Source organism: Neomonachus schauinslandi, chromosome 2 (genome assembly GCF_002201575.2).
Source record: "Neomonachus schauinslandi chromosome 2, ASM220157v2, whole genome shotgun sequence".
Taxonomy (NCBI): Eukaryota; Metazoa; Chordata; class Mammalia; order Carnivora; family Phocidae; genus Neomonachus; species Neomonachus schauinslandi.
In genome coordinates, this window is record NC_058404.1 from 34,772,141 (window position 1) to 34,791,002 (window position 18,862).

Consider the following 18,862-nt stretch of genomic DNA (forward strand, 5'->3'; position numbering starts at 1 on the left):
GGGCTGGGACACATCACTGTAATCTGGGCCAGGGTGGGCCAGCCAGGCAGGCAGGCAGTCAGGCAGGATGGGCTGGTAAAAATAACTCAGGCCATTAAATGCTTGCCATACACTGGTACCACCCGGGAACCACATGCAAGATTTGCTCTACCGGCAGACCTTGCTGACCACCACGAACAGTGAGGTGCAGACCCTGCACCAGGGGGGCTAAGACTCACCGAGGCTTGACAGCTTTGGTCTGCGGAGCCCTTGTAGAGCCGACAGCTGGTGCAGGTTCTGACTTGGGCTTTCGGTCAGCTTCCGGTTCTGTGATCGGCACTTCCTCAAAGGGATTCAGGGATTTAACCCATCCAGAGATGACAGCCAGAGTGTCCTTCTCAGAGCTTTTCACCAGGTCTTCGTCAGGCCCTGGCTGGTCCTCCCTTGGTTGGACTTCCATCAGTGTGCCTTCCTTCTCCTTCCCTGGGATGGTAGGCAGGCTTCCACCCTCACTGCCCTTAGCCACGTCCTTCTTTCCCGTCACCAGAGAAAGCAAAGAGGACTTCTTGTTCTCCTGCTTCTTGCTCTCTTTGGTTTCTTTTGCAGCTTCCAAGCTCGCCGGAGCCGTGTTCTCCCGAATATCCCCACTGCCCTGCGGCTGGTAGGTCGGCAGAGACATGGATTTCGGAGAGTCCTTTGTGGAAGACTCAGAGAACCGCCTGTCGGAGGACACCGCCCCTCCATCTCCAGGCTCCTTCCAAGACCTAGGAGCCAGGTTCTCGGTGGAGGAGAACAGATGCTTCTTCCTGAAGCCCTGGGGGGACGGGGAAGAGGAGGGAGTACTGTCCTTGGTCTCACTCTTGGCTTCCGGCTGCTCCATGTAAACATGGTTCCCGTTGATACAGACATTAGAGCGAGAAAGGACATCATTCTTAGACCGAAGGCCGCCAAGAAAGGAGAGTCCTTCCTTCTTGGGAAGACTGAAATTGATCTGGTTCAGTTGCTTAGCATCTGCACTCTCTGTTCTCTTGTGAGACATGACTGTGGAAAGAAAAACAAAGATCAAAAGGAAACAAGAAGTTAAACGACCGGTTCACAACCGGAAGGGGGTGACCATCTCTTGTGTCTGAATGCATTTCTGGTTATCGGCATGGGGGTGTGTTACTGGCATCTAACAGGTGGAGGCCAGGGATGCTGCTAAAGATCCTATGATGCACGGGGCAGTCCCCACAATGAGGAATTATCTGGCCCCAGCTACAAACGGTGTGGAGGTTGAGAAACCCTGCATTAAACCAATGAGAAGGGCAGAATCTGGCCAACAGTAAGGATTTGGTCATTGAAACTGAAGTTCAAATCCACAGTTAATTCACAGTTAAAGGAACTAGATTCCTCAACTTTCATTAAAGATGATTCCCATGAGGGTTAAACACATTAATAGGATCTCAATAAATATCTGATGAGTTAATAAAATGTCAGAACTGCTCTAAGGTTCTATGATTTTACTCTTAACTAAAAAAAAAAAAAAAAAAAAAAAAGCCTGGATATATTCATTGTTAACTCCAAAAGCTTTTTTAACGTACATCAGTTACAGAGCCAGACATTTTATTTTTTTATTACCTTTTTTTTTTTAAAGACTTTATTTATTTATTTGAGAGAGAGCACAAGCAGGAGGAGCAGCAGAGGGAGAGGGAGGAGGAGGCTCCCCAGTGAGCAGGGAGCCCAACATGGGGCTCAATCTCGGGACCCAGGGATCATGACCTGAGCCGAAGGCAGGCGCTTAGCCAACTGAGCCACCCAGGTGCCCCGAGCCAGACATTTTAGAAAAGGAATTTATACATTCTTAGAAACCAGAGGGCTTAGGAATAGAGAAGCCTTTCTAACCAAGATTAACCACCATCATGGCCACCATCACCACCATCACCACCATCATCATCATTTCCGTAACCGAGGAACTGAATTAAAACCTTCCTCTTTAAGATTTGCTTCTTCTCTCTTAATGCAAATAGGCTGAGAGAGAGCGCCCAAGTAAGAAGGAGGAGAAAACTTACCATCCGAGGCAGAGGAGGATTCATCCTCATGGTCATCATCCTCCCACTGGGACTGAAAGTCTCCAGGACGAAGCAGCACTCGGTCTGACTTTGAAGTAGGCAGGACGGACATGGACTGGGAAAGTGGCGTTTTCTGCAAATTCGACTTCGAAAACAGGGTCTTGATCTTCGATTTCTTTTTCTTGTCTTTGGAAGGAGACTCATCATCACTGTCAGCGGAGGGTGTCACGCTGGGAATGATGGCTGAAGCAGTATCTGACGCGCTATCCTTACGCTTCCCCTTGATCTTGTCCTTGAGTTTCCCAAATGGATTCCGAGACTTGTCTTTCATGGAGAGGTCAAACATGCTAGCAGTCATGTTGTTTCTCATAAACTGGATGTCAACCTCAATTTCTCCTCGCTCTTTATCCTTCTTTCCTGGTTTGGATTTCAAGGTATACCACCTACAAGGAGAAAGGCTGAGAGGTTACCCTGGAATCAAAGAGCCTAAAACAATGTTCACTGTCCCCATTAACCAGTCTCTCTTCTCTGCTACCACCAACCTCTTACATAAGCACATTCTTGGGCTCTCTTCTTTGGAGTAGAGGGTGGGGTAGGGGAATGAGGGCAGAACTTGCAGTTTCGTTTTTGAGAAGACATCCACCAGGCAAAGATAGGATCTGATTCTGTACTTAATGTACAGTCACTTAAAATCTTGATTCAATAGCTATTTCTAACAATAAAATAAATTAAATATGGGGTGGCTGGGTGGCTCAGTCGTTAAGCGTCTGCCTTTGGCTCAGGTCATGATCCCAGGGTGCTGGGATTGAGTCCCATATTGGGCTCCCTGCTCCACGGGAAGCCTGCTTCTCCCTCTCCCACTCCCCCTGCTTGTGTTCCCTCTCTCGCTGTGTCTCTCTCTGTCAAATAAATAAAATCTTAAAAAAATCAATCAATCAAATAAAATAAATCAAATATTCCAACCAATCATTTCCTGTGACTGGTATTTTCCGTCAACAGGGTAAAAATGCAAAGCTCATACACAAACAGTTAAGAAGGCAGAATGCAAATTCACACACACATCTCAGAAAAAAAAGCAAGAGTTTGTAGAACAGTCCCTGCCAGGGAATAATAGAAAATATAAGACAGAGTAAATATGTTTTTTGTTTTTGTTTTTCAAAAAGAATGAAACATGCCAGTCACAAAATAACATTGTGGAACACCTGGGTGGCTCAGTTGGTTAAGCGTCTGCCTTTGGCTCAGGTCACGATCCCACATGGGGCTCCCTGCTCAGTGGGGAGTCTGCTTTTCCCTCTGCCTGCCGCTCCCCCTGCTTGTGCGCTCTCTCTCTCTGACAAGTAAATAAATAAAATCTTTAAAAACAAATGTCATTGTATGATTCTACTTATATGAGGTACCTACAGCAGTCGAATTCATAGAGTAGGAATGGCGGTTGCCAGGGGCCAGGGGCAGAAGTGAATGGAGAATTAGTATTTAATGGGCACGGTTTCAGTTGGAGAGAGAAAAAAGTTCTGGCCAAGGATGGTGGTAACGGTGGCACAACAATGTGAATGTACTTAATGCCACAGAACTATACACTAAAAAAATGGTGAAAATGGTAAATTTTGAGATGTATATTTTACCATCCTAAAAAAAAAAATTGGAAATTGAAAGGAGGCATTCTTTCCTAACTTAATAATCCAAAAAAGGAATATTTCAAACACTATTCAAGTATTTCAACTGGTCGTTTGCAAACTACTTCAAGATATGGCAAATATTCTATCAGTCCAACTCTCCCGAAAGACGAACGTCAGAAAAAGGAAATCTCCCGTGGGCATTTTCCATCTGGTGAACTGCAAGAATGTGAGCCGGATTAGTAGCATGACCACTATTGAGCAGAAAAGTCTGAATACATGGTCCACTGACAGCCATCCCCAGGGTTACCGTCACAGACTGAGAAACCACATTTGGATGTTCTGTGTGGTGACCTAGTTAAGAGCTGAGGGCCGGGGACGTTAAGGAAATGATAGGTTTGCTCAAACGGGCACAGTTTCCTCTTTCACCCTCAGCTGGTCTTGCTCACAGGGCAGATCGCTGCCCCACTATCTCAGCTTACTGTACACTAAAAGGAAAGGGGCAGAGGAAGCCGACATCTAACACTTAAACAGCGCCTACAGCATACCTGGCATTGTGCACACTTAGGGATGTCCTCATCTAAGTCTCACAAGGATGACACGGAATGGACATTATACCCATTTTACAAAGACACTGAGGCACACAAGGCAGGTGATTCGTCCAAGGTCTTGCAACTGGCAAAGGGCATAGGCAGGATTCTGAGTCAGTTCTGCATTTCTCCAAAGCTCCTATTCTTTCTCTTACACCAAACTTCCCGCTTAGCACTCTCTCCTAACTCACCTCCCCTTTGCAAGACACGAGAGGAGGGCTCAAATTTAAATTCTTTCTGAGGCAAGTTTAAGCTTCTCATGTGAAAGTCCTATCATAAGAAAAAAAGAGGTGTTCTCAGAAGAAAGGGGGAAAACCCGCCATACCCAGCCACCCCTCATAAATCGTAAGATTACATATAAAGTCCAGTATGCAAAGCCATCGAGAAGAACTTAGACTGGATTTCAAAAATACAGCCAACATCGGAGAAAATGATGTGAGCTATGATTCTGGACCTTTAGGGGGAAATCTTTTATGGTTTTTAAAAACCACAGGCCACAGCTGGCGGGGGCAGTGGAGATGAAAGGTGTTTACAACACCACCTTACCCCTGCCAGTCTGGTGTCTTTCCAGTATATCTTCCAAGACCTAGCCTGGAAGCTTTTGCATGTTTGTCATTTAGACGTCCAGAAGATTATTTGTATTTTTCCTCTTCGGACAGTCACGTGGCTCAACGGTAGCCTGGGTGATGAAGGGTGGTTAGCTTTTGTAAATACCCACTGCAGGCACCTGGAAAGGGGAAGTTGCTGAAAGCTGACTGCGGAGCTCAGATGACCACACCAGCCACAAGCAGTTTCACCTCTCCACCCTGGGGAGGCCCGTGGGTCAGGCCGCCTCCCCAAGCTCTTCCACGCAACTCAGTCCCGACCCGCAGCCTCCCAGGGGATGTAGAGATGACCTTCAAAGACGCAGAGATCTTCAAAGCAGGCTGTCGACAGTTCCTGGGACCAGCCCTCCTCTCCAAAAGTATCAGCGCCAGTCTGTTTGTTCTGAGTGACGCTACAACCAACTCTAGAATCCTCCCTGGGGAACCTATTATTACCCGATGCACAGGTTCGGTCCCCTGGCATTAAAGTGGGATTTGTTTGGGGAACCTCTAAAACCACTAGGAGGTGTGAACAGATGCTTCATCAACTGTTCCTATCATTTATTTTCACAGGCAAACCTAAAACCAAACACCATGTAGCCAAGAACAGGCACAGGGCTATTTAAGGATGGGAAGAGCAGCCTGAATCACAGGTAAGCGTCCCATGCAAATGTTCAGAATTTTTAAAAATCTGTGCTGGATTTATTTTTTTTTTATTTTTATTTTATTTATTTATTTATTTTTAAGATTTTATTTATTTATTTGAGACAGAGAGAATGAGAGACAGAGAACATGAGAGGGAGGAGGGTCAGAGGGAGAAGCAGACTCCCTGCCGAGCAGGGAGCCCGATGCGGGACTCGATCCAGGGACTCCAGGATCATGACCTGAGCCGAAGGCAGTCGCTTAACCAACTGAGCCACCCAGGCGCCCTGTGCTGGATTTATTAAAGCTGGAAAAGAAGACAGGAATTGTTTCTTCTCACAGTATTACCCTCATCATTAAAAATTCAAACCGTTTAAGCAAGGGTTCTTGCACACGCATAACTCAAAAATAAATGAAAGCCATGATTCATGAATGTCTCACCCTAAGAAATCCCAAACCAGACACATTTGTAGGTTTCAACATCAAGCTTCAATTCGATTTTAAGTGTTTCTATCCATTTGTTTTTGTTTTGCTTTGTTTTTTTAGCTCATTTAATTCCATCACCTCACGGAAGTAGTTCATAAATAATGAAGTCCCAGCAGGGCCACACAGCCTCTGATGCAAAATGGGCGTGTTCCAGCCTTGCCTTTCATGGAGGCCCAGAAAGCTTGAATTATCTCAGAAATCAGGGCCGGGTTCATTTTCCTAATCCAAAGGGCAGAGTACATAAAGAAAGCCATCATCCCAAGGTAGTGAGTTTGTTTTTAAGCCCATATTCTGGAAAAATCCTGCAACCGATCAAGAAAAATCAAGCAATCCCTTCCACAAATAATTATTTTAACTTATAATTAAAAACCAAGTTCTTCAAAAATCAAAAGAATCTCTGAATACATAGAAAGTGACAGAAGACTCACATAAACTATATTTTAAAGTAATAACAGGCATAAGGTAAAAATTCAAATCATACAAAACAGTATAAAATGAAAACTTTACTCTTCCTACCCCTCTATGCTGCTCAGTCAAGTGATGGTCCTGGGCATATATACACAAAAATGCCTATTATCCAAATAGGTTGCCCTGCTGTTTTGGAGTTTTTTGGGTTTGGGGTTTTGTTTTTGTTTTTTGGGTTTGTTTGGTTTTTGGGGGTTTTTTTGGTAAAACACAAGACAAGGCAATGGCTAAAAATATAGAAAAATTCATTTATGTCTTCTATTGTCTGGATCCGCATTGTCAAATCTCCTGGGGTTTAAACAGTCATTTTGAGAAGAGCTAAAATTATCCAACCATGACCAATTCTCTGGGTCAGTCTGCTTTGGAGCGCACCGTTTCTCACTATGCGGCTCAAATACATGGAAAGCTGATCACAGGGGGCCTTCCATCGGAATGTGGCAGGGTGAGGGCAGTGTGGTTCCTGCTCTTGGGAAATGAAAAGTCTCACAGCAATGCAGACTTTCGGGATTACATTTGTAAAGGACTGGTTGGTATGTCTCAAAAATAATCTTTCTGCAGCTGAAACAAACATGTTTTTCCTTTAAAACATTCCAGAGGCAGACAGGTACGGGGAAACAGTGCCTTCAAAGATTCAGTTCAAACATTTTTACGTAGCCAGCACTGGAAATACAAAACAAACGGGCCAGATTCTGCCCTAAAAAGCTTACCCTCCAGTGGGAGAAAGAGACCAGGCTCACCAAACATCACCAAGTGTTACATTAGGACCACTGCTGCCTTTTCTTTCTGACTTGGAAGCATGAGAAAATAATCAGACACGGGAAGAAGTGCCTACTAAAGGGTACAATTCTGGGCGCCTGGGTGGCTCAGTCGGTTAAGCTACTGCCTTCGGCTCAAGTCATGATCCCAGGGTCCTGGGATTGAGTCCCACATCAGGCTCCCTACTCCGAAGGGAGCCTGCTTCTCCCTCTCCGACTCCCCCTGTGTTCCCTCTCTCACTGTGTCTCTCCCTGTCAAATAAATAAATAAAATCTTTAGGAAAAAATAATAAATAAAGGGTACAATTTTATCCCAAGTAAGGGCTCTCACACACAAATAGGGTCCTCGGCAAAATTAAATCCCAAGGGGCTATGCGAACCACCTACGTAGGGGCTCCAGCAAAATGAATACTGCATACTTGTATTAGACACAGGAGGCTCCAAGAAAGGGAGGGGAAGAAAGACCACTAGCTCTCCAAGTGACTTCAACATTTTCATGTGTGTTAATTTCAAGGGCTCTGTGTCTGTGGGTCCAGTCGGGACCCCCAGGTCTGTGGTGGACTGCCTATTTCCCTCCCCCTGCAACATCTCTACCTGACTTGTAGCGTGAGTCACCCCCACGGTAACCGAGCATTGTGACACAGGGGATTATGGCCTCAGGTGAGGGAAGAAGCAGGAAGAACAGAACAGCACCTGATGTAGTGTTTGACACAGAGGACACTCTCAATCTTTCTTAGATGAAGAATTTTTTCAAAGCAATTCATTAGTTGGCTTCGCCAGAGAATAAAAATAAGGCTGAAAATCACGTGGGGTTAGCAGCTGAGAACATCTAAAAGGTGTTCTCAAAAGGGGTGAGTCCAGATGGGTGATATGTCTGGACTCTTCACTTAGTAGCCTGGAAGCAACGCAGAGCAAACAGGGACAGAAATATTTACGACCTATAAAACATTTGTGGTGTGTACCCTACAGAGGCTAAGTAGTTTAACAAGCTTTGTGATTGCCCTCGGTAGCTGGTCATCATTACCTAACTCGGAATACAGAATGCCCGATTGGCCAACCTGGCCTCCTTAGGTGGCCCTTCCTCTCTGCCCATTGTCAACAACTTGGAAGAATTTTTGGTCAATCATGAGAGAGGCAAATGGCTCATTTTTTTTACCCCAATCCCTAAAACAGCCATTCTGGCAGCACTGAAAAGCTATGTGTAGCCACCAAACTCGATCCTAAAAGCTGGTAAGTGCCATGCTCCAGGAGAGAGAACAGAAAAAGCAGGTTGAAAATGCTTTGGGTCCTTTCCATATTATTTGCTCTATGGAAATTCTCTTAGAAAGTGAGCAAACAGGTTACAGAAAATTTTTTGTTAGGGCGCCTAGGTGGTTCAGTCAGTTAAGCAACTGACTCTTGATCTCAGCTCAGGTTTTGATCTCAGGGTTGTGAGATCCAGCCCCATGTTGGGCTCCATGCTGGGCAGGGAGTCTATGAAAAGAAGAGAAAAAAAAAAAGAAAAGAAAAAGAAAAAGAGGGGCGCCTGGGTGGCTCAGTCGTTAAGCGTCTGCCTTCGGGCTCAGGTCATGATCCCAGGGTCCTGGGATCAAGCCCCACATCGGGCTCCCTGCTCAGCGGAAGCCTGCTTCTCCCTTTCCCACTCCCCCTGCTTGTGTTCCCTCTCTCACTGTGTCTTTCTCTCTCTGTCAAATAAAAAAATAAAATCTTTAAAAAGCAACAAAACAAAACAAAAACTTAAAAAAAAGAAAGAAAAAAATTTTTTGTTAATTGTTTTTAAATGAACTCACTTTCATGCGAATCTGACCATTATTACCTTTTTATGTGTCTTCTTGAAATCTTTCTCCTGTACATTTTAACAATCACTAGCTGAAAGACTTTAGGCAAGTTACTTACCCTCTCTGTGGCTGAGGCACCTCCTCTGAAACAGGGCTAAAAGCACCTACCTCATCAGGATGTTACCAAGATAAAATGACCCAATACATGTCAAGTGCTCAGAACAGTGCCTGGCACTTACTTAGTAAGCATTCGATAAGTGATAGCTATAATCCTTACTCAGCTGTAACCAGAGCAGACATGCAATTTTATTTATAGTGTGTTGTACATTATTGCCCTCCAGTCTTCATACCTGCCATTTCTAAGGGCTGCATGACCTTCTGCGAAGTGCACGTATACCATGGTTTACCCATTCAGATCATTCTCGGAAGGGAATTTAAGATATATTAACATTTCTGACTGGCTGTACTCCTAGTTATCTGACCTTATCCATCAAATCCAAACAATGGTTTGCATATGAAGGGAGGAGGAAAAGACAGTTACAAAATCAGTTTGTATTACATAATTTCTAAAATTAAGAAGTATATAAGAGTTTTAAAAATACCTTTTTAAAAAAGTTTCTGTAACTTACTGAGAGATTTACTGACCCTCAGATACAACTCTTCAGCGTTTCCACATAGAAGGGATAAGAAACAGAGGGCTTCCAAACCCTTGTGGAGGGTTTGGACAAGATGGCATGACTGACTGAAGTATCAGGATCAAGACCTGTGTTTTATTTTTTTTATAAACTTTATTTTTTAAGAATTTAAAAAAAATTTTAATTTATTTTTGTGAGAGCGCACACAAGCATGGCGGGGGGCACATTGAGGGAGAAGGAAGCTCCCCACTGAGCAAGGATCCCAATGCGGGACTCAATCCCAGAACCCTGGGATCATGACCTGAGCCAAAGGCAGACACTTAAAAAACTGAGCCACCCAGGTGCCCAAGACCTGTGTTTTTTTGGCTTTTGTTTGTTTGTTTTTTTAAGATTTTATTTATTTATTTGACAGAGAGTGACAGCGAGAGAGGGAACATAAGCAGGGGGAGTGGGAAAGGGAGAAGCAGGCTTCCCGAGGAGCAGGGAGCTCGACAGGACCCTGGGATCGACCTGAGCAGACGGCAGACGCTTAACGGCTAAGCCACCTAGGTGCCCCATCAAGACCTGTGTTTTAAATGGAAAGTAATCACTCAGTGCTAAATTCCCTGTAGATGAGTACTAAAGAGATAGCAAGCATCAGTATTTTAAGATTCTCTAAAAATTAGAAAAATCAGGGTGCCTGGGTGGCTCAGCTGCCTGGGTGTCTGCCTTCCGCTCAGGTCATGATCCCAGGGTCCTGGGATCAAGCCCCGAGTCATCAGGCTCCCTGCTCAGTGGGGAGCCTGCTTCTCTCTCTCCCTCTGTCCCTCCCCACCTTGGGCACATGCACGCGCTCTCTCTCTCCCTCAAATAAATAGAATCTCTAAAAAATAATAATAAAAATTAGAAAAATCAACATGTTTTTAAACATGGAAGTCTACCCCTCCTATAATCATTTGTCAATTTGTTTTTTTACTTGATCATATCTCAAAAAGCCACAAATGTTAATATTCTACCATCAGATCCGGTACCTCGCCTCTTGCCCAATGGATCTGTCAAAGAACAATCTCCTAGCAATCACGGGTTCCTTTATCACTCACACAAAGAGACTTGAAGAATGGGACAAAAATGCAGTGGCCTGGTTCCCCATCTCTTGACCACGACAAAAGAAAACAAACACACCCTAGCATAAGGGACCTACCAGTCCACTCCCCTCCCCACAGACAGATTCGCACTCTTTCGGTGAGAGTTCTGGGCAAGGAAACAGAGTATGGATGATTTAACCTGCCATCAAGCTAAGACTCGAGAAGGAGGGGCAAAAAAAACCCCACATTTTTAAATCCTGTTTTAACAACCAATGATTAGTAAAAATGAGAAGTGCCATTGGGGTACAGGAAAACCCCACAAGACTGGTGCTAGAGAAGGCAAGACGCCCGAAGAAGTGCCCCGGAGCCCAGCCCGCCCTGGGGCCCTTCGCACAGGACACCCATTCTTCATGATCACAAGAGGCCTTTTCAGAGCAGGCTTTCTGGAAGCCTTAACTGTTCTACCTAGCTTAGCCGAAGTACGCGGCGGCCACACCTCTAGAAACATTTTTCTGGGATTCCTTATAAATGCCTCCCATCTACTCCATTCAAAGGCCAGCATTCAGGAAAGGACACTTAATTACCACTGCCTTTTTTCTCTCCACAGCCACATTCCAAAATGTGTCCCTCGGGGACACCCTGGAGACTAAAATCCTTGATTTTTCTCTAGCAGATTATCTACAGACTTCTCCCTGCAGGAAAGGAATTTCTCGTCTCATTAGTAGCGAAAAGCAGCTCCCTTGCCAAAGGCACGGTTAGTAGAAGGTAACCTGCTCCTTCAGGGTTAGGAAAAGGTACTGGCAAACAAGCCATGGCCCGAGCTGAGAAACGGAAAGAAACAGCAAGAAACAGAGCTGTGCCTCACGCCTCACCCGCCCCTGGTCTTTAATCCACTGGGCCAAATATAAGATTAAAGCCTTCTCCACAGCCACGAAGGGCAAACGCCCGCCCGTCCTGTGCCGCCAGGGACCTCACCCAGTCTTCACTCCTTCCCTCACTCCCTCACACAGATGTTCTGAGCTCCTGCCCTGGGTCACAGGGCAAAGGACAAGACCAAAGTGGTCCCCGGCCAAGGGAAAAGCAGGCGAAGTCAGGCTTGGAATCCGGAGCCCGCTGGGGCACCAGCTCAGGACACCTCAAGAGGAGTTCTCAACTGCCGAGTCTTTTCTAAAACAAATTATCTTGGCAGGGGACTGATTTTCTTCAAAGGCCCAAAACGAGGGTCTGGGTGTTGATTTTTTTGGAATTCAAAGACCTCGAGGCTTAGAGATCTATCTGCACAAGACCCAGAATCAAAGGCCACCCAGGGGATTGCTCTGGGACGAAGATAAGGCCTGAAATGACCTCTTATCACTTTCTCCATTAGGCCAGGGCTTCTTAATCCTTCTGGAGCTAAGCCAGAGCCAGCGTCTCCAAGAGCGTAGAGCGCGGAGTTTTCTAGGATGTATGGCAACTAAAATTGTAGTATTTTAATAGATACCTGAGATTACTGTTAAGGGGGAAAAGAGTAAGGTCAGCAAATCCATGTTGGGGTGGATAGCATTTTAATAAGCACATGTATTGCTTTTAATGCAATTAGAACATTTTTTTAGTTAATCACTACAATTAAAATAACATATCAGATACTATTTCTGAAAACCTCCCTCTGATGGTAGTTACAGAAATACAATAGAGGTCTTTGTAACCAAAGGGAAGTTTAAGCAAAGTGAAAAAGGCACAGGACTCCTTTGTATACTTACCTTCCCTAATGTGAAAAACATGTAAGTGGCTGCCTTACTTGCCTCCAGAGTTTTATCTTTCACTTACAGTTTATTTTTCCTAATGTTATGTATGATTTTTTCCTTTTCTTAGTCCTGTATTCCTTGAAGCGGTGACTTCATCAGCTGTGTTAGGTAGCACACCAGTGAGGTTTCATTAGCTACTGCACTATTACAAAACAAAGACGTGGACTGTATTAAAACTGTAAACACTTGGAAACACACACACACACACCCTGGTTTCAGTGGTGTTTCCTACAGAAGACTGGACTCACAGGTATCACTGCCCAAAGCTGGCTTTGTACTGGTGACCTCACTCCAGTATCACAGTGGCTGCTAAGGAAAGAAATCGCCACCACTTCCTGGTCTGTTTTCAACGGCAAGCTCTCCCTACTTTATTAGTTCATTTTTATCACTTCCTCTCTCTCACCCCCACCCACATGCGACCCATCACAAAGCAGGCCAACTGAACCTCCAAAATGTTTCTGAAATCCACCACCTCTGTGCACCTCCATGACCATCACCCTAGGGCAAGCCCCCACCACCGGTGGCCTAGATTAGCGCAACGGCCTCCCATTTTTGTCTGTCTGATTCCAGGCGAGGCCTGCTTCAGATCCATTCTCCACCCAACAGCCACGGCAGATCACAACATCCCTGTGCTTTTAATACTCAGGGACTTCCCACTGCTCTTAAATAAAGCCCTGCCTTCTGCTTGGGCCTCAATCTACACACTCTCTCCAGCTTCCCAGGTGCTCCTGCCCCAGGGCCTTTGCAAAGGCAGCTCCCTCTCCCTCAGGTCCCCTTCCTCTACTTTTCACCAGAAAAATCTCTTCGTACTTCAGGTTTCTGCCTCAGAGAAGCTATTGGCCATCTCCTTTAAGTCATGTCTTTCCCCCTCCATCCTCTTATGATACCCTGTTCTCTTCCTCCACAGTACTTATCACAATACATGATTATTTATTTACGTGTTCATTTGTTTAATGTCTATCTTCCCCACAGGGCTCTGAGCTTCCTGAAAGTAAGGATCATGTCTGTTTCGGTCACTATTGTTTACACCCCAGTGCTTGGCACACAGTAGGTATTAAAAATATTTACTAAAAATATAAGAATGAGATCTTGCCATCTGCACCAACACGGATGGGCCTAGACGGCATAATGCTAAGTGTAATAAGACAGGGAAAGACAAATACTGTATGGTTTCACCTATCTGTGGAATCTAAAAAACCAAAACAAATAGCAGAAACAGAGTCATCAATACAGAGAACAAAGTGGGTGGTTGCCAGGGGAGGAGGAAGTGGGGGATGGGCAAAATGGGTAAAAGGCAGTGGGAGCTACAAGCTTCCAGCTATAGAATAAGTCATGGGGATGAAAGGCACAGCACAGGGAACAGTCAGGGGCAATGTAACAGCACTGTATGTGACAGACGGTAGCTACCCTGTGGTGAGCACGGCATAAAATCACTACGCTGTACAGCTGAAACTTATGTAATATTGCGTGTCAACTATACTTCAGTTAAAACAATGTACTAAAAATACAGATTTTAGGGGCGCCTGGGTGGCTCAGTTGGTTAAGCGACTGCCTTCGGCTCAGGTCATGATCCTGGAGTCCCGGGATCGAGTCCCACATCGGCCTCCCTGCTCAGCAGGGAGTCTGCTTCTCCCTCTGACCCTCCTCCCTCTCATGCTCTCTGTCTCTCATTCTCTCTCTCTCAAATAATTAAATAAAATCTTTAAAAAAAATAAAATAAAATAAAAATACAGATTTTAACGTCAAAAAAAAGCAGTTGAAACTTTCCCCAGGCTAACCGAATGTCTTACAGATGAAATCATAATCAAATAATACCACAAGGGAACTTCTTTCACATCACCAGAACAATGACTCTAAAGTAACCCTCCCTCTTCTTAGTCACTTCATTCCATGGCTATAGGCAGGTTAGGGTTACTTCACCCAGAGCGAACAGAGAACTCAGGCTCTGGCATCTCCAGCCGGAGCCATCAGCCGTTGGTTTGCGACACGAGCGGGAGGGGACTGTGGCCCTGTGAGAGGTGGGACGGTTTCCAGTAAGGCCCAATGTTATCTTTATGGGGAATCCCAAGAAAGGAAAAACTTCATCAGTATCATTGCTCCAATTTTCCAATTTGTCACAAAAAATCCTAAATGCACTTAGGAGACTTGATAGTACAGGCACGAACACTGACTGCTTATTATCTATCTCTTTGCTCATCTACATCTTTTTTCTGCAACCGACTCTTCCAGAAAACAACTATCGAGCCCTTATTTCTTTTTAATAACCCGGATTTCCTTTGGCAACTTACGACAGCATCTTACTACACTTACAGTTCCTCAAAACCTCTAACCTTTATTAATATCAAATCCTTTCGTATGCAACCAAATTCCCTCTTGCATCTTCAAGAGATGTAAGAAAATGACTCTCCATCATTCACTCTCTCTTCATGGCTGGAAGACTATTACAGTATTAAGTTTCATGATATTAGTTACACAGTGGCTTTCCGGTTGCCAGGCTGAACGGAGGTTTATTTTAATCTGCCCCAAACAGATTATTTCCCCACATCTTGTTGCTCTTAGTATCCCAAAAAGGTTTTTTTTTTTTTTTTTTTTCCCCTTAGATCAACCTAGGATCCCAAACTACGTGAGACTAGAGAGCTGAGCAGAGAATCCCACATGTTGGTCACCTGTTTCTGCCTCGCAGATTCATGTCTGTTTTATGATCATGAGACTTAACTGGTTTCCATTTAACCAAGGCCCAACTTTGACGCTGGGTCTTTAACAGGTAAGGATAAGTGCAAAATCAATGCATTTCAATTTCCTCTTAACGACAGGGGCCATGCACTCCTCCCTATTAAAAGTATCCTACCTATAGGTCAGCCTCTGTGTGGTGTTTTAAATTTGAGGTCGACAAAATCTGAGTCCCGAAAAGCATATTCTCTTGCCTCCAAATGTATGCCAGAGGAGGCCTTATCAAGAGAACAAAGGGAAATTCTAGCACAGTTAGCTCTTGACATCTTGAGTTTCTGGACCCATGACAAGAGTCATACTCTTCTTTGCTCGAGATTAACACACATGCATGCATACACACACACACACACACAAACCTAGAGACCAAAATCTGAGCTTTTGTTTTGTCGCTCATTTTTAATATCTAAGGTAGAGTCAAACCACTAATAACTAGATCAAATGACTTTCCTAACCCAACCAGTTTCTTTCTGGTAAACTTCCGCCTCTCGGTATATATCTCACTCTCCAAATCTCAGCTATCTTGAGCACCCAAGGGACATACCGGGGCAGCAGAGAGGCTTGGTTTAAGTAGGTTCCCCGGCACCTTGGAAAGTCCCAGGAAGCCAGATGGAAAGCTTGCAATTTCACCTACTGCTGAGGGGCAAAGAAGACTTCGTTTGCAATTATGGGGGAAAAAAAACCCCAACACATCAACTAAGCATCACTTTCTTACAGGTTGATACTGTGACTAAGTGGTAATCAGCTCATAAAACAGAGACAGAAGTAACCATCTAGGTTTAGGATTACACTGGAGAGGAGGACAGAAATGAAGATGCAGACCTCTGAACCCTTCCTGAAATAGGGAACTTAAGGTTTTCATTTCTCGCAAAGCAGTAACAGAACCTTTTGAGTCTATACACAGGCCCCAGTAATCCAGGAACCCAGAAACATCTTATAAATACCAATTAAGCCTGGCAACAAGCTCCATGTATAAACAGGGAAATTTGGGTGTTTAGAGACCGAGCAGCCCAAAGCCTAACAATGAGTCAGGACCACAGTGGGCACCAGATCCAGGAATCTGGAATCCTCATCTCTGGCGGGGACATGGGATCTGTCTTTCAAGGGAATAAAATGTTCACACAAGAAACAGACGGCAGAGGGGCGCCTGGGTGGCTCAGTTGGTTAAGCGACTGCCTTCGGCTCAGGTCATGATCCTGGAGTCCCGGGATCGGGTCCCGCATTGGGGCTCCCTGCTCAGCAGGGGGTCTGCTTCTCCTTCTGACCCTCCCCCCTCTCATGCTATCTCATTCTCTCTCTCAAGTAAATAAATAAAATCTTAAAAAAAAAAAAAAGAAACAGACGGCAGAGACAGATGATAATACCCACGCATCTTGGGATGGAACAAGACAAGGGATGGCCAAATGACGCCCAGTTGAAGCTGAAAAGGAAGCCAACCCAAAGCCCCAAATGTCATTTAATCAAATGGAAAATTAGCATTGCTTCAGCACCTCCTTAGCAAAGGCACTGCTCACCTTATGGCTTGTAAGTTAATGCCAAGAGATACCCTACCCATCCTCACCTCAAGGCTCTCTATTTTTATCTGATTTGAATTCAGAAATGCCTATTCATCTTTGGCCAGATAAGTGAATCAGGTATTGCATTTATTTGCAAGCATGCAAGCTGAAATTGGACCCACGATGCAGAAAAGGGAGTCTGGTAACTTCAAACCCTCTGGCTTTTCCTACCCCCTTCACAAGGGAAAGTTAAAATACCATTTATATCTAAAACACCCAATGGGAATCCATGTGCTTCACAAATAGGAGTTGTGGTAATATGACTGACTTGCATATTTAAGTTCCAGCAAAGTAACCAATTAAGCTAAGGAGGCCAGCTTTTGGTACAGTACAAGAGCATAATCAAATGTTCCATAATCAAACGCTCCATGGCAAACACCTGCGAAAGAGAACAAATAAATGGGTGACACCTTGAAGTGAAATGGGTGGTGCCCAGCTCTCCCTGTGGAAGTGAGATACCCTAGCACACAACTCTAGACTGAGAAGCTACAGGTGAGCAGCCAACCGTTCAGAGGAGGACCAGAGAGAACCTGACAAAGGCCAAAAAGAAACACAGCCTACCTCCCACTTCAGCTGGGCCAAGGGCAGACCCTGGCTCCAACCAGCACTGGGAAATCCTTACTAACTTTGGGGCTCAGGGCAAACCGGGTTAATAATTTTCAGTCTGAAAGTGAAGACCAAACTGTTCTAGCAGGCTTTGGGGGCGGGGGTGGGGGAAGAAAAGGGGAAGAGGGAGGGGCAGATTCTCTTCACCAAGCCCGTAGGCCGTAGTTGAGGTGGGGGTGAGGGACAGCCATCTCTGGGCAGCCTCCACCCCGCACTGTAATGCCCCAGCTCTGTCCCTGGGTGAGCCTCTAGGGCCAGAGAGTGTCCGTGGGGTTCACCCACCACCTTGACCCTCCCTACTCCCAGGCCCAGCCATTCCCAGCTCAGTGTCTAGGACAGTTAAATACCTGGGAGGCTTTCCACATAAGCTAATGAGTGTATCAAACATTCACACTACCCACTACTATTCAAAGATGAATAGTAAGTAAGAAGAATTTGTCAGCCCACAAGTATTTTCAATTCATCGAAAATTCATTAAGTGCTTACTAAGTTCCGGGCACTGAGCGACGTCCCGCAGATTCAAAAACACCCCAGGTACTCCCCCACCCCCACCCCTAGCGCCGGCTTCAAAGAGCCCACACGCTGGGAGAGCTGGGGCGGGACAGCCGAAGAAGTTGAAGCTAGGTGAGACTATGATTATCGGCCCGGGGGATCCCTGTCCAAAGGCCTCTCTCCGTCCGTCCCCTTGGGACACAGCGGCGCGGGGACCGCCGCGCTCGCTCTAAAAGGATCTCAGCGCCCAGCCACACGTTCCCCACCCCGCACTGCTCCGCTCCCCGGCCCGCCGCTCCCCGTCCTCTCCCCCCGGCCCGCACTCACTGGGTCTTTCTGCGGCCCTGGTCCCGGTGCAGCTCCCGCAGGTCCACCTCGGCCCGGCCCAGGAATTTGTCCAGGCCGAGCAGCGCGCGGTGCAGCACGGTGAGCTGCAGGGTGGCGGCGGCCGCGGCCCCGTCGGACAGCAGCGGCGGCAGTTCGAAGGTGGCCTCCTCCCGCCACACTGGCGCGCCCAGGCTGCGCTCCGACACCGAGGTGGCGTACTTCTCCTTGCCCACCTGGATCACCGCGTACGCGTCGCTCGTGCCCCCGGGGCCCTTGGCCCGCAGGCCCCGCGCCTGCAGCACCGTCACCTGCACGTGCGTTGGGGACCACACGGCCCCCGGGCCCCGGCCCGCCGAGGCCGCCAGGGACATGGTGACGGTGCCGCGGTCGGCTCGGAAGCGAGGAGACGACCGCCGCGATGCGCGGCCTCTGCTGCCCGCCCGGCCGCCCCGCCGCCCCAGCTTCTTTAAGGCTTCCGGCCACGCCCCCCGCCAGGCCCCGCCTCTCCTCGTCCGGGCCGCGGCTCTGGCCCCGCCCGCCCCACCTGCCGGCGCCGCGCGGGCCTCTGCGGCTCGGGCGGGCGAGCACCCGGGGCGCGGAAGGCTGGCGCGGCCGGGGCGGGGGCTGGGGCTTGGAGAATTCCAGATTCCTGGATCCGGTGCGAGACGTGTTGGTTAAGGGACGGGGTCCCCAACTGCCAAAGGTCGCACAGCCCAACCGGAACTGACCGG

At 46.6% G+C, this 18,862-nt stretch overlaps 1 protein-coding gene across 2 annotated transcripts in view; it reads right to left on the reverse strand.

The window, feature by feature from the left end:
* Nucleotides 1-18,608, reverse strand: part of RAB11FIP1 (RAB11 family interacting protein 1) — a 32,295-nt gene extending 13,687 nt beyond the window's left edge. For both annotated transcript variants that reach the window (XM_021681568.2, XM_021681569.2), the window contains exons 1-3: nucleotides 18,132-18,608; nucleotides 2,028-2,470; nucleotides 219-1,020 (exon numbers count right to left, since the gene is read on the reverse strand). In XM_021681568.2, the coding sequence (XP_021537243.1) occupies nucleotides 219-1,020; nucleotides 2,028-2,470; nucleotides 18,132-18,502 (1,616 nt within the window). In that variant the 5' untranslated portion in view covers nucleotides 18,503-18,608. The remainder of the gene's footprint in view (nucleotides 1-218; nucleotides 1,021-2,027; nucleotides 2,471-18,131) is intronic.
* Nucleotides 18,609-18,862: the final 254 nt, after the last annotated feature.